This window comes from Phasianus colchicus, chromosome 15 (assembly GCF_987193195.1).
Source record: "Phasianus colchicus chromosome 15, bPhaCol1.hap1.1, whole genome shotgun sequence".
NCBI classification, from domain to species: Eukaryota; Metazoa; Chordata; class Aves; order Galliformes; family Phasianidae; genus Phasianus; species Phasianus colchicus.
In genome coordinates, this window is record NC_143450.1 from 13,572,021 (window position 1) to 13,585,641 (window position 13,621).

A 13,621-nucleotide genomic window follows, 5' to 3' on the forward strand; every position below is an offset into this window, starting at 1 on the left:
GGCAGGCAGGTGGGATAGCGGCAGTTTATTTCTGAGCTGGCAATACATGTGCATGGCGCAGGCGGGGCGTGATGGCTGCAGAACCCAGGGGACAAAGATGCTTGCTACCACAGTGTGTCCCAGGGAAAGGGATAGGGGGACAGGGGCTCCCCTAAGAGGCACCTTGCCCTGGTACCACCCCCCTTTCCTTTGCTGCTCTCGCTGGTGCCAGGGCTGCGCTCTCCCAGTACCCTGAAGTTGCCACCTTAGCTCTCCCTGCCTCACTCCCCAGGCTCTGCCCTATAACTGTGCCCATTCCGTTGCCCCCTCTCCCCATCACCCCCCATCACTTACCTTTGCTGCTGTGCTCCAGGGAGCTCAGCCTCTTGCAGGGAGCTCCCATATAGACACTGACCTGTCCCCAAACCCTCACACTTGCATCCAGACCTCCTCCTAGCCCTCTGCAACCTGCACTGCTGCCTTCTGCATGCCCCCATCTCCCCCTGTCGCACTACCCTCTGTCCCTGCCATGTCTCTCCATGGGGATGGGGATGGGGACAATGACAGGGGTTGGCGCTGGCCCCCTCTGCCCAGGCAGTGGGAGGTAACATATCCATGGTCCCGTTGGCATGGCAATAAATAACTCTGGATATCTTCGTTATCACTAGGGAAGAATTTAGGGGACATTCCTTCAGGAAGGGATCAAAAGTAAAAAAGAAAAAAACCATAAAAGCGACGAAAATTTGGAGGTGGGGAGGATAAAATATTCGCTTCTTCTTCCCCCAAATCTGGTTTCAATTGAAAACAGCCGGGCTGCCAAGCAGGGCTGGGCAGGGTGCCCCAACTGTGCTGTGCCACCCCCAGAAAGCTGAGCCGTGGGGTGCAGGGCTGTGCCCCCCCAGCACTGTGCACAGGGATGGTCCCACTGCCAGCTGCCCTGTGCCCAGTGCTGAGCACGCAGTCCTGCCCCAAAAGGTTAGGATGGTAAAAATAGCTCTGGGCCATGGGGCTGTGGGCGGGCAGAAGGTGGCTGACCCCGGAGATGCACTGATAGGGACGGGGCCACCCCATCCACCCCCAGCCCAGAGCCTCTCCCTGCCTGGGGACCAGCACCGAGGGCGTTGTCACCCATCCCACGGGTGGCACCGCGGGGGCTGCCCCGTCCCCAAGCGGTGTGCGTAGCTGGGGCTGCTCTAGGAGGTGCAGGGGGCCCCCGACGGTAGCCCCCCCGCTTTCAGCCTCAGGCTCCCGCTCCAGCCCCGCGGACACAGGTTAAAGCTGTGGATTCCCGGGCTCTTGGTTCCCGAATCTTCGGAGTCGATGGAGACGTCCGAGTCCGTCGGGGACCGGGAGCTGTAGCGCTTGGCCGGGGAGCGTGCGCCCACCACCGGCGATGGCAAAGGGCTCTTTGGGGTGGGGGACGGCCCGGCCGGGCTGGGTGGCAGCAGGAGCCGGCGGCCCTCTGCCCAGGTGGCTCGGGACACCCCGGGGGAGGCACAGGGCCCCTCTGTTAGGGGCGATTTGTGCGACGGTGAGGGACTGCCCGGCGCAGCCAGTAAGCTGCGGGCACGCTGCGGGGCAGCGGCTTTACACCCCTGCGGCAAACCGGGAGCAACCACGGCCGGGGGGGTGAAGGGCCGGGAGCCATCCGGCCCCAGGGGTTTGGGAGAGGAGCTCTTCCTGCGGGCTGCGTTGATGATGTTCCTGGCGAGCCGCGCTTGCATCTGGCGGCTGGCGCGGGGCTCGGCGTCCTGCCGCTGCGGGGACAGAGAGCGCTCGCTCCAGGGCGGGGACCGGGGCGGCCCCTGCTCCAGCTCGGGCACAGAGACGGGGCTGGCCCAGCCGTCCTGGCTGCCCTGGTGCCGCGCCAGCCGTGGGGTCCAGGTGGGCGAGGCGGGGAGGGACGGCCGCCTTTCCTGCAGGGACAGAGAGTGCGTTAGTGTCCCCCGACACTGCTTGGAGACCTAGCAGTGGTGATGGGGAATAGAGGTGAGAGGGGAGCAACTGTAATGTTCCCTCCCAAGGGGCTTGGAGACAGAAGCAAAGTTCCATTGGTGTGGGCAGTTGGGACATCTCTGCCCTGCGCTGCTGCCACTGCCTGTAGATGGGGCTATTATTGACCCACAGAGGCAGGCCAAGCCACAGTCCGTCACTCTTACCCAAATACAGAATCACAGAATGGCTTGGGTTGGAAGGGACCTTAAAGATCATCCGGTTCCATGCATGATCCAGTGTCTCACTAAGCACCAGAGGCCCCAGTGCTGAGCTTTGCTGCCCCGCAGCTCCTCCTGAGCCAGCAGGAAAGAGAAAAGACAGGTTTGATAGTGCACGTGAGTGTATTGAGAAAGAGGAAGGGGAAAAAATGCAGGAGAAATAAAAGCACAGTCGAAAGGCAACTTGTTAATGCAGAGAGCAGCAAGAGCCCATGGTACTCCCTGCCTCCACCAGGCACCTCCCTGCCCCAACCCCATCCCCCTGCTGTGCAGGATGGGTCTGGCACGTGCCCATTGGATGTGAGGAAGCCAGCATCTGGGCAAAGGGCACATCTGCTGGTGCATCCCACGGTCAGAGCTTGAGCTGTCGGGCCCTGGAGATGCCTCCAAAGCTCCAGCACTGAGCCCTGCCCATGCAGTCCCTCATCTCACGGCTGTGCCAGCCCTGCTAGCAGCCCACTCCAGCACTGAGCTGCCCAGCTGCAGCAGCATTTGTCAGCTGGCTGCTGCCAGGCTGGATTGGGCAGAGCAACTGAGAGCCTGGCACAGCACAGCAGCATCAGTCTAAGCAACAAATCACCCTGCTGGATTGGAGGGAGACAAGGGAGCATCAGGATGTACAAGGACCACAGCGTAACCCCAGTGCCACCTGCATGGTGGGGAGGAGGCTTCTCTCTGTGGTGTGGGAGCAAATGGAGACAGATCCCAAAGGTGCAGCAGAAGAGACAGGAGCAGGCACAGTGCGGTGGGAGGGCAGAATGTCCCCTTGGCCACGCTTTGGTACAGAGATCTGGAAGTGCAGAAGGTGAGAAAAGGACCGAGGCAGAGCCAGAGTGCTCCATAAAGTTTCCAGGCAAGAGAAGAGAGAAAGCCACAGAGGTGCTGCAGGTCAGCCGTGCTCCTGTCCATGCACTTTGCTTTGCAGACTCAGCCCCATTTGGCGCAGACACACAGCTCCCATTGCCCCACTGGGGCTCAGCACCGTGTCCTCACCCCATAGCACTACCCTAGAGTTGGGCTCTGGGAGCCACTGTGCTACTTCATTTTGTCTGTCATTTTTTCATCCACCCTTTTACAGGTTGGTTTGGCTTTTTGCACACCCCTTGAGCAATGCTCGAGGGTTTGGCCAGCTGGAGGGGAGCCCAACATCTGCCCGCGTTCACTCTCTACTTGTAGTAAAAAGAAGGCTTCCACACCTGTGGCTCGATCCCTGCGTTCCTGGTGGAGTAGGAGGGTCGAGGTGCCTGGAAGCCAGCCTTGGCTCGAGGGGAGCGCCCGTGGCACGGCGATGCCAGCAGCAGCTCTGCACCACCACCTCCAGCACCGTGAGTCATGGGCACAGCCCCAGTGGCACTGGGGAAAAGGCTGGAAGCAGCCCCGTGTGTGGTGGGAGGTTGCCAAATGGGGGACAGAGGCAGTGGGGAGGTGGGGCAGGAGGTGTGCTGTGGGTAGGAGTAAGAGCTGGGAGGTGAGGGTCTGGGTGGTGGCATGGACCTCGCTGGAGCTTTGGATGGGGAGAGGATGAAGAGTGAAGGCTGGAGCTGGTAGGGCTGGTGCTTGGAGAGCTCCACTTCGTTCTCCATCGGGTTGTTGCCGTAGAGAGAGGCAGGGGGGGTTTTGGAGGGCTGGGAGGGGCTCCTGGTGGGGTGTCTGGAGACCATGGGTGACAGGCAAGCGTTGGCATCGTACTTCCAGGAGGGAGGCAGCGACATGGTGGGCGATGGGGAGCGCAGCAGCTCGGGCTGGGAGGGAGCCTCGATGATGAACTTCTCCATGCGGGACTGCCGGCGGGCAAAGAGCTCAGCCCCCTTCCCTCTGGCCTCGCTCAGGTTGTGGCTGGGCTGCGGCTTCGGCTTTGGCTTCACCATGGGGGACTTGAGGCAGGAGGACCAGGCTGGGGCATCGTCGGGCACCGGGAGAGCCTGCGCAGGCCTGGATGTGCTGGTGGGGACAAAGTTGGCGGCTTCAGCCCCTAAAGCAAAGGGCTCATCCTCAGCACTGGGATCCCCATGCTCCTTCTGCTTCTTCCTGATGTCTGCGCTCTGCACCAAATCCAGCAGGTCGGGGTTGGGGCCCAACTTGGGCTTCTCAACAAATGTGAACATGGACTTCTTGTGGCCCCTACGTGCCGCCGACTCCTCCAGGATGCCCGTTTTGGGCAAGGGAACCACTGCTGCCAGCCCATAACCAGGGCCTGGCAGTGCCTTCTGCTCCCCAGGGGGGTACAAGGTCGAGTAGGTGGGGGGCGAGCGGACCCTGCTGAGTGGGGGTGGGCTGCCCAGCGTCTCTGCATAGGTGGGTGGTGGTGGCTCAGCACCAGGGGCTCGTTCCGGGGGCTGGCTCAGCCCAGGGGGTGTCTGTGTGCCAAATGGCCGTGCCGTGCGGTTCTTCACCGGTTTGGGTTTGGCCAGGGTGAGGTGGACCTCGTAGTACTGCCTGCCCTGAGCCCCGCTCTGTGCCTGCGTGGCTGGGGGAGCTGTCCCTGGGGGTGTGCTGGCCGTCACTGTGGATATGCTGGATGTCACCACAGGTACACTGGATGTCACCATGGGCGGACTTGCTGTCCCCATGGGTGCATTGGCCATTCCCATGGCTGCATCAGCCATCCTCATCGGTATGTTGGCTGCCACCATGGGTGTGCTGGTTGTCCCCATTGGCACACTGGTTGTCACTATATGTGTGCTGGCCGTCCCTACAGGCATGCTGGCTGTCCCAGTGGGAGTACTGGCTGTCACCATGGGGACGCTGGGTGTCCCTGTGGTTATGTTGGCTGACACCATGGGTGCACTGGCTGTCACCATGGCTGTGTTGGCCACTGCCACATCAGTAGGCACGCTGGCTGTCACCACAGGTGTACTAGTCATCCCTATGGGTGTGCTAGCTCTCCTCACGGTCATGTTGGCTGTCACCACGGGCATGGTGGCTGTCCCCATGGATACACTGTCTGTCCCCAGAGGTGTGCCAGCTGTCCCCATGGCCATGCTGGTCGTCCCTAAGGGTGTGCTGGCTGTCCCCATGGGTGCATTGGCTGTCACTACGGGCGCACTGGGCACCTCACCATTCTTCTGCTTAGGAATGCACACGCTCTCTGGTGGGACAGGAGTGACCACTCTTGTCTCCAAGTTGTCCTGTGTTCCCTGGACCCCTCCCACTTTGCTCTCCACTTTCTCCTTATGCACACCATTGGCAGCAGCCAGTGCCATGTTCTCCTTCAGGTAGATACTCAACGGGACTTGCTGAGCCTCCGCAGGGGACTCCCGGTGAGATGCCACGTCCTCCTTCTCCCCCAGCGTCCCCTGGCTGCCGTGCCCCTCGCCCGTCTCCATGTCCCCTCGCTGTGTCCCCAGGCTCAGCGGCAGCCCCGTGCCATGCCCTGTGCCAGTCCCAGTGAGCCCGTCGATGCGCTGCCTGCGGCGGTGGAAGAGCAGCACGCCCTTGGAGCTGGGGCTGGGTGCCGTGGTGAGCTGTGCCACGATCCTGCGGCTCCGCGCTTTCGCCTCTTTCAGCTCCTTCTCAGAGAGGCTGGAGCTGCGGGAGAGATCTGGGTGAGGAGAGAGGAGAGGAGCGGGGGGTTAGCAGGGCTCAGCCCCCTCTTGGAGTGCCCCCAGCACCCCGAACCCAGGGATGCCTCCCCTCCAGCCCAGCCTTGTTGCAGCTGGGTGTGCTGCCTAATGCTGCATAGACATATTTCTGCTGGGAGTAACCCCTGAGGCCCAGAAGACAGCCACCGTGGGGCAGATGTGACCACTCTTCCCACCCAGCAGGGCAGAGGGGAGCGTCCCTGCGTCTCACTCCCCAGGACAGTTTATCTCCCTGGGCTCTGAGCACTGATCCCAATGACCGTATTGGAAAGGAATTTCTCAAAAGGCTTCAGGAGGTTTCAGGTTGCCGCTCACAGGATTTCAGCCCCTGGCTCAAACACACATGGGGCAGGGAAGGCGTCCCCCCAACCTTCTCTCCACATGACGATGCACAGCCCCATAAATGCAGGAGAGCGAACCCGGCCTCATCACTTTGCCATAGGACCGGTGTGTATGAACCCGGCACGTACGTGCGCAGCAACACGAGATGGCAGCAGCCGACAGGAGCTGGGCAGGATCCCGACCCGACACGCAGCCCGCAGCAACGCGCCAGCCCCATTCCTTCGGAGCCTATAAAAACGCTAAAAGCGTCCGGCCGCGCGTCTGCTAACTGCGCTGAAAGCCTTCCGAGAGCCGCCGGGCTCCTCCAGCTCTGGCCAAAAGGTCAGGGCCAAAGCCTTTCCCAAACACCGAGAGGATGTGGAGCTGCCGGGAACACATTTTCTCGGTGTGAGCCATTTCCTATGAGCGTGCCCTGAAACGCCCATGGCCACTGGGGAGGGCAGTGCCACCAAACAGCCCCCAGCGCCCTTCCTCACTATGGGGTCCATGCATCGTGCCCAGGAACACTGCCATGAGGGCCCCATCCACACCCGGACGGAGGTGGGTGGCCAATCCCAGCTCCTCTGGGCGCAGGCAACGTCCACTCCCCTTCCCTTCATGTGTTTTTCATTTTCTTGCCTTCTGTGCTGCTTGGGAGCCTTCCAGGATATTTTAAGCGGTGGTTCAGCCTACCAGCGAAGGAAAGGATGAATGACTAAGCCAAATCCTTCCAGAGAGCTCGTGGTGGGGTGAGAAAGCTGCTGCGAGCTGGGCATCCCCTCCCCATCACCCTCCATCCCATCCGCCCATCTCTTGTAGTCACATCTGTAGGATGTTTGCAGCCATTTGACCCGCTCATCTCTCGGCCGGCCTGGAGGAACCAACCGGAGAGGAGAAGGATGGATGCACTAAGCTTTAGGGCAGCCTAACAGTGGGATTTAGTTGTGCCAAGAGGAGAAAAAGGCAGAAATACCATTGCAAACCCTCCTGGAAGCGATGAGCCCATCCGCAGCGGGCGTTCCAGCTCTCCCCGTCCGCAGCCGGCATTGTTGAATGCGACATTTCTATTTGCTTTGGCGGCGGCACAAAGCGGGGAAGCGGCTTCCTGTGGCCGGGCTGCCTGGAGGGCCGCCAGCCCCGCGGCTCCCGCTCCTCCACTCGCCCTCACCGTAGAGAAGTGGGGAAACGGGGCTGAGGAGCTGTTGGGAAACAAGCCGCAGGCTCCAGATGTCTGCTCATTTCACGCTCCGACCCAAGCATCCTTGGAGGCCAGGGCCGCCTATGAAGCAAAGATCTCAGTAGAGCTGTTCTGGAGCCTCTCCTTCTTGCTACTGCCTTTTAATAGCCACCGAGGGGCTGTGGGGGTGTCCTCGGAGCTGGAGGGATGACTCGGCCTTTGGCCAGGGATGTCCTCGCTTGGGCTAACTGCTGGCTGAGCCCCACGCCCAGCACTGGGACCTCACAGACAGTGGTCCTGCACAGAACCGGCTTCTGGCCACCGATGGAGCCCCGGCCAAAGCTCAGCTCCAAGGGCTGAGTGGCTCTTCCTTCCTTCCCACGCCACTCGCCATCGGGCTGCCGTTTGGGAAGGAAACGTCTCCTGTCCCTGAGTGTCCCAGCCTCTTCCAAGAGCAATGAATCAGCCCCGCCAGCACTCTGACCCCACAGCAGGGACACCCCCGAGCCCTGTGATCCTGGGATGCTGCAGAAGGAGGTGCAGCATAACTGGGATCCTGTGTGTACAACCAGCCACATGGGCACCTTGAGCATCATTTCAGTGCACTGCACTTTACCTTGGCCTGAGCAGCCTGTAGCTCTCTACCTGTAGATACAGACCTGTATCTATGTACACCTATTGACCTATATAGGCACTTGCTCCTTATATTTCCAGCAACAGCCCCAAAGCTTCGTGTTTAACAGCCTCTTCCCAATCTGTCAGCCTTCCCTCTGCTTACTCCTCCAGAGTGAGGGCGATGAGTGTGATGAAAGGCATTTCTGTTGCCCTCCCTTCCTGGCCAGATGGGAAAAGCCCTTCTTCCAGCTTAGCTCTGCATGCCAACACTGGGTCTCCTCGCACAGGGATGAAGGGTGAAACACATCCGTGGAATTACACAGCAATGATGGAAGACAAACAGTGAGCAGGGAGCTGTCCCTGTGCAGGTCTGGGTGTGACAATGAGATGGGAGAATTGCATCCTGGTAGAGATGGGGGAATTGCATCCCAGCCCCACTCCCGGCTCACACTGGATGATGTGCCACCGGATCAGGTGCATCACAGAGGATGTCACCCCATGCCCAGCACCAGCCCTATGAAGCTGAGGGGCATCCAAGGCCAAGAGAAAAATGACAAACCTCAACTCCACCACCTTTGCACAGACCCACAGCTGTCCCCAGGCAGTGCTGGGGATGGGGAACCCACTGTTTGCACCCAAATGCTGAGGGCTTTGGACACGGAGCAGGTTTGGGGCCGGGAAGCCAGCTGGCCCTCTGCCTGAACTACAGCTGTGCGGGGCTTTTTGCAGAGCACATAAACGCACACATTTCAGTCTGCTCTTCCCTCCAGCTCTCAGTTATCCCAAATAATCTGCTGCCAGGAAAACAAGAAGGGTAGCACAGGCAGGCAGTCTGGCTGGCTAGGAACAATTGACATGCAGAGATAAAAACACAACAATTTTCTGCCTCATTCCCAGCTTCCAGCACTCCTGGTATAAAAACCCCATGAAGTTTCCATCAGTGCTGGCCCTACAGACCCCAAAATCCCCGACTTGAGTGGTGGAGCAGCCCTGTGCTGCCAGGCAGGATCAGAGCACGGGGCCTCTCCTCTGCCAGCAACAAAATCTGGCACAGCAAGAAAATTCGATTCGCTTGCAAGTTCTCCCCGTGCTCCGTCCATGAGGGCTTTGCTGGATTTGGAGCTGGTTTCTCCCCGCTGCCCTGTGCTGCTCCTGGCTCCCGGCCGTCCCTTGGCTGTGCCTGGCCCTCAGCACCCGAACTTGCCTCACTTCTACCTAAAATCACCCCACAAGCGTGGGGCCACAAGTCGTGGGGCTGCCATCTCTCAGTGGAGGGAAAGAGGAGAAGGGGTTGGGTATGGGACCACTGGGAGCGTCATTGGGTACCATTTGTGTCCAAGACAGAGCAAGATGGGGACCGGGGCAAAGCGATGGCCCTGGTGTGTCCTTTGCCCATGGAGAGGACAGTGCATGAAAGGAGAGATGCAGAGCTGAGAGATGCGATCCACCCCGCAGCCACCCCAACCCACGGACACAGGCACGGGCACGCGTGGGACTCATTTCTATAGAGACAAATGCAGCGCAGCGCACCCCAGTCGGCTCCGCAGCAGGGAACACCCCCGGCACCACGCAGCGCAGGGCACCCCCAGCTCCCCGCAGCCCCAGCTCTTCGCATCCCTCTCAAACACCCCCCGATCCTTTCACCCTCATGACCCCGCTCCCTGGTCCAACCTCCAGCCGACCTCCCCGCCGCCTCCCGCTCTCCCCCCGCTTCCCGGCTCCGTCTCCCCGGGGCCTCCCGAGCCCCGCTCCTACCCGCGGTGCCGGTGCCGGTGCCGCCGCCGCTCGACTGCACCAGGGGAGGAGGCGGCGGGCAGGAAAGTTGCAGCGGCTCCGCCCTCGGAGCGGGTCCGGGGGGGGCGGCGGGCGGGGGCCGGGCGGGCCGGGGCCGCTGGGGGTGCCGTTGCTCGTGCCCGTGCCCGCCCCGGTACAGCGGATCGCACCGCACCGCGCGGGATGCGACGGGACGGGGCCACCATCCCGGTGGTGAGGACGGCTCCGACGGCTCTGCCCTGCTCGTCCCAGCCCGGCTGGGTCTGCCCTGAGCAACCGCGAGAGCAGCCCGAGCATCCCCTTACCCATCTCTCAGCACCCCCTAACCAACCCCGAGCACCTCCTTACCTCCCTGCCTTCACACCAGGAGCACAGTGGGGTCACGCTGATCCTGAGCCCCCCGGCACGATGGCGACAGCGCTGGGACCCATCTGCAGCTTGCAGAGCTCTAAACACTGCTGCGCACCCCCTTTGTCTGCACCCCCGGATGAGCTCCTGGCCTTATTTTTTGCCTTTCTAATTTCCTTTCTTCCTGCTGCTCTTTGCTTTTCTGTGCTTTTCTGGTTTTTGAGGGTGCCCGGCGCTAGCTCAGCATCCCCCAGGGAGCGAAACCTTATGTTTATTTGCACACCAGACAGAGAAACCAGTCCTGCCTCCTGCATCTCACTGCCGGTGCCTCTACCCGGGGCTCCCTGAGAGGTGCCAACCCGTTGGGGCCGCTGGGCCGGATTACAGCCAGGAGATGGGGCTGGATGGGGCTGCTGACCCTGCAGGGTGGGTGCAGCGGTGATGTGCTCCCTGTGCCATTCCTGCAGGCATCGAGGTAGGGATGAATGCACCGACATCAGAAATCCACAGATAAGGAGAAAAGGAGCAGATCCCCAACACCTCCAGGGGATGCTCTTGCAAATACCTCACTGCAAGGGTAGCCCTAATGGCTTGTACCCCAGCTCCAGAGGCAGCCCAGCACCACTGACCCATAGCGTTATTGTAGGGCTGTTGCCAGGGCTTGGGACCCTCAGTGTCATCCTGCCCACTGGCTCTGGAAAGTCTGACAGTCACGCAGGCAGCGGATGGCAGTGATCTCACTCAGGGGGAGGAGGAAATGGGGCAGGCAAACGCTTTCCAGCAAACCTGTTGAGTTACTTTAAATTCCAGGCTGGCAGCAGAACTGCTGGATTGCTGCTCGGGATAGGAAAATGCTGAGCCCGGACAGAGCTGGGTCTGACCTTTCCCACTGCAGATCCACCATCCCAAACAGAGGGAGAAATGGGCAACGCTCTGAGTCCTTCTGCAGCCATGAAACGCGACGCTGCACGGCCGCACTGAGCCAAGAGTTTGGCTGAGGTTCCCACTTCCAAACTGTCATTCCTTCCCGGGAGCTGCTGGTGTGAGGGCGAGTGGTGCCCCAAGATAGATGGGTTTGGGAAAACCCATTTGGAGTCCCCAGGGCAAAGGGGGTGCTTTGGGAAAACTACTCCACAACATCAACTGAGGGCTCATTCCCAGCGGGGATGTGGCACACCTGCCATTACAGCTGAGATAACAGCTGGTGAGGGGAAAAAGAGCAGTGGAAGCAGGATTTAAAGATGGGTCCCATGGTTACAGGGAGGAGTGGGAGTCAGCATCTCCTCCTGGGGCTGCTGTAACCCCATCTGGGTGCCTTCAATGGGATCCCCATGGAAGGCAGGCTGTGAAACAGGGCTCTGGAGCAAAGCAGTGTCAGGGAGCATTGCAGGGAGCGACCAGCCTGAAATAAAGTGCTTAATATCTAAACGGGGGCCTGAAATAGAGATGGCCCAAAGCCACATAGCAGGAGCATCCATGCGGACTCATCTCCCATCTGCAGTACAGCTGTGCCATGTTCTGGGTGGGGAGAGATGCCCAAATCCCACAGAGCGTTCCAGGATCTGCCTCTATCCTGGGGACCCCATGCCCTGCTCAGATCTCGGTGACTGTGGGAACCCACCTGCTGCTCCCCGCCCCCCCTCAGGGATGGCACAGATTCCTCTGATTTTTGAGGGCACTGAGATCATCCAGAGATAAAAAAGCCCCAGAGAACAGCTGGGACATAGCACCCACCGCCCTGGATGAGAGGAACCCCAGCCACACTGTTTGCTGGGGACGCTGCAGCCCCATGGTGCTGAGGTGCTTTTCAGGGGGGTAAGGAGGTCCTTACTTGCTTTCCTGGGCTCACTGGAAGGAGCGATGAGGACGCGCTTGATCTTCACCAATCTCCACTCCTGGCTGGGGTCGTTCACAGGGCTGGCTGCTGTTGGGGGCAGCTGTGGGGCAGGGCTGGGGGCACAGAAATCTGGGGAGGCTGCAGACTCAGTGTTCATGCTGCCTGTGGGGAGCTCAGGGTCCAGGACGTCCCCACTGTCGCTCTCCTGTCTCAGCGGTGCCTTCAGCATCCTGCCGGCTTCCTTTCTCCACTTTCAGGGACAATGCTCAGTGACTCCAAAGATCCAACTGGCTGCTCACGGCCCGAGGGCTGGCTCTGCTCTGGGAGTGTCCCCTTCCATCTGAGGAGGAAGCAGGCACAGTCCTCGCTCCTCAGTCCCTCGCTCCGTGTCTTCAGAGCAATGTCACCAAGGAGAGTTCTGTGTGATTTTATCTTTTCCAGCCCAACAGAGGACCTGTGCAAAGGAAAGGGGAGCACTGAGCAATCCGCTCGCAGTTCCCCAGGTGAAGGATGGGGCACCTCACCCCTCTGCTCCTACCCAGGGCACTCGAGGCTGTGTTTGGCTCACGCTGATGCTTGCTCAAGGCAGGAGCCCCAGCTCCCACCTCCATCCTGCACCCAGCTCACAAAGCCGGGCCGTGTTTAACCATTGCATGACTCACAGCTCTGGGACAAGCGCCGACACAATCACTTCCCTCTGTTCTGCCGAGCAGAAATACTGCTGAGTGATGAGAGCACACAGCACTGCAGCCAAGAGGAAAGGTACGGGCTGGGAGCAGGGATCAGCACATGGGACAGGATGCGGCTCAGCACAGTGGGGAAATTCCTGCACGCTGAGTCCAGAAGGGTTCTGCATGACCCAAAGCCCACCCCATTGCCTGACTTCAGTGATGCCAGCAGAGATGGCTCAGCATCACATACTGAACTCAAGATCTCATCCTGCACTTTTCTCTTTTGGAATCCCTCCTCCCGCCACTATTCAATGTGGATTTGCAGAGGGATCCCAGCTGGGCAGCTCCCACCCCCACACTGAGTCCCACTTGTTCACGGGGGCTGTACTGGGCTCTATGGGGCACTGTGCATTACTGCTGCTGTGCTGGAGCAAAGGGTGCTCAGGTGTGAGCATCCAGCTCCCAGCCCTATGTGCCCAGAGACTGTGGGATGGTGGGCTGTTCAGAATGCAGTGTGGCTTTGAAGCCCCTCCTTCAGCAAGATCCTGCAAGAGGAGCCTGTGCTGCTCCTAAAGGCATGAGCTGCAAGTGGTGCCGGGGGAGGGAAGAGTGAAAAATACATGGAAATATCCCTATGTTCACCAAATCTGGCGGCAGGAACACCTCTTGCTCTCTCCCCACCCACTCAATGGGGTCAGACGTGCACCCCCCTCTGCCTTCCTCACAACCTGCCACCCCTCCCCATCCAAAAAGGAAAACTAAAGTTAACTTTCCACCTCCCACACACAGATTTTTGGCAGGCGTTGCTGGCATTGAGGCTGCCAGCACTGCAGAGAGCCCTCCTCCCAGCTCTGAGCCCCCCCCCCCACACCCAGCAAGAAGATGTGGGGGACACGGGGAACCCATCCTACTCCCATCCCATCCCAGATGCGTGGGCAGAAGCAGTGTCCCAGTGGGGCTCCCCTGCCCAGGGATGCTGTCTCCGTGTCCCCATCGCCACCCTCCACTTGGTTTCCATCATCTCTCAACGAGCCCAGGGGGGTAGCAGGGGGGCTGTGTTGTGCAGGCTCTCGGGTTTCCCCGGGTCACGCAGCGGGTCGCTGTCA

At 60.3% G+C, this 13,621-nt stretch overlaps 1 protein-coding gene across 3 annotated transcripts; it reads right to left on the bottom strand.

Moving 5' to 3' along the window:
* Nucleotides 1-8: 8 nt before the first annotated feature.
* Nucleotides 9-12,286, bottom strand: SYNPO (synaptopodin). Of its 3 annotated transcripts, none has more exons than XM_031598261.2 (3): nucleotides 11,839-12,286; nucleotides 3,389-5,733; nucleotides 9-1,895 (listed from the first exon to the last, which is right to left on the bottom strand). In XM_031598261.2, exons 1-3 carry the CDS (start codon nucleotides 12,071-12,073, stop codon nucleotides 1,173-1,175), a joined length of 3,303 nt encoding a protein of 1,100 aa, XP_031454121.2. In that variant the 5' UTR covers nucleotides 12,074-12,286; the 3' UTR covers nucleotides 9-1,172. The 3 variants fall into 3 exon arrangements, with proteins under 3 accessions (XP_031454121.2, XP_090006973.1, XP_090006972.1); XM_090150847.1 differs by lacking the exon at nucleotides 11,839-12,286 and adding an exon at nucleotides 10,008-10,142; XM_090150846.1 differs by lacking the exon at nucleotides 11,839-12,286 and adding an exon at nucleotides 7,068-7,293.
* Nucleotides 12,287-13,621: the final 1,335 nt, after the last annotated feature.

Excerpts from the sequence above, each read along its gene's own strand:
- SYNPO (XM_031598261.2), bottom strand. The coding sequence starts at position 12,073 with ATGCTGAAGGCACCGCTGAGACAGGAGAGCGACAGTGGGGACGTCCTG. Across the intron at positions 5,734-11,838 it reads CAGTGAGCCCAGGAAAGCAA|ATCTCTCCCGCAGCTCCAGC; the intron begins GTAAGGACCTCC and ends CTCCTCACCCAG. Across the intron at positions 1,896-3,388 it reads ACGCAGGGATCGAGCCACAG|GAAAGGCGGCCGTCCCTCCC; the intron begins GTGTGGAAGCCT and ends CTGTCCCTGCAG.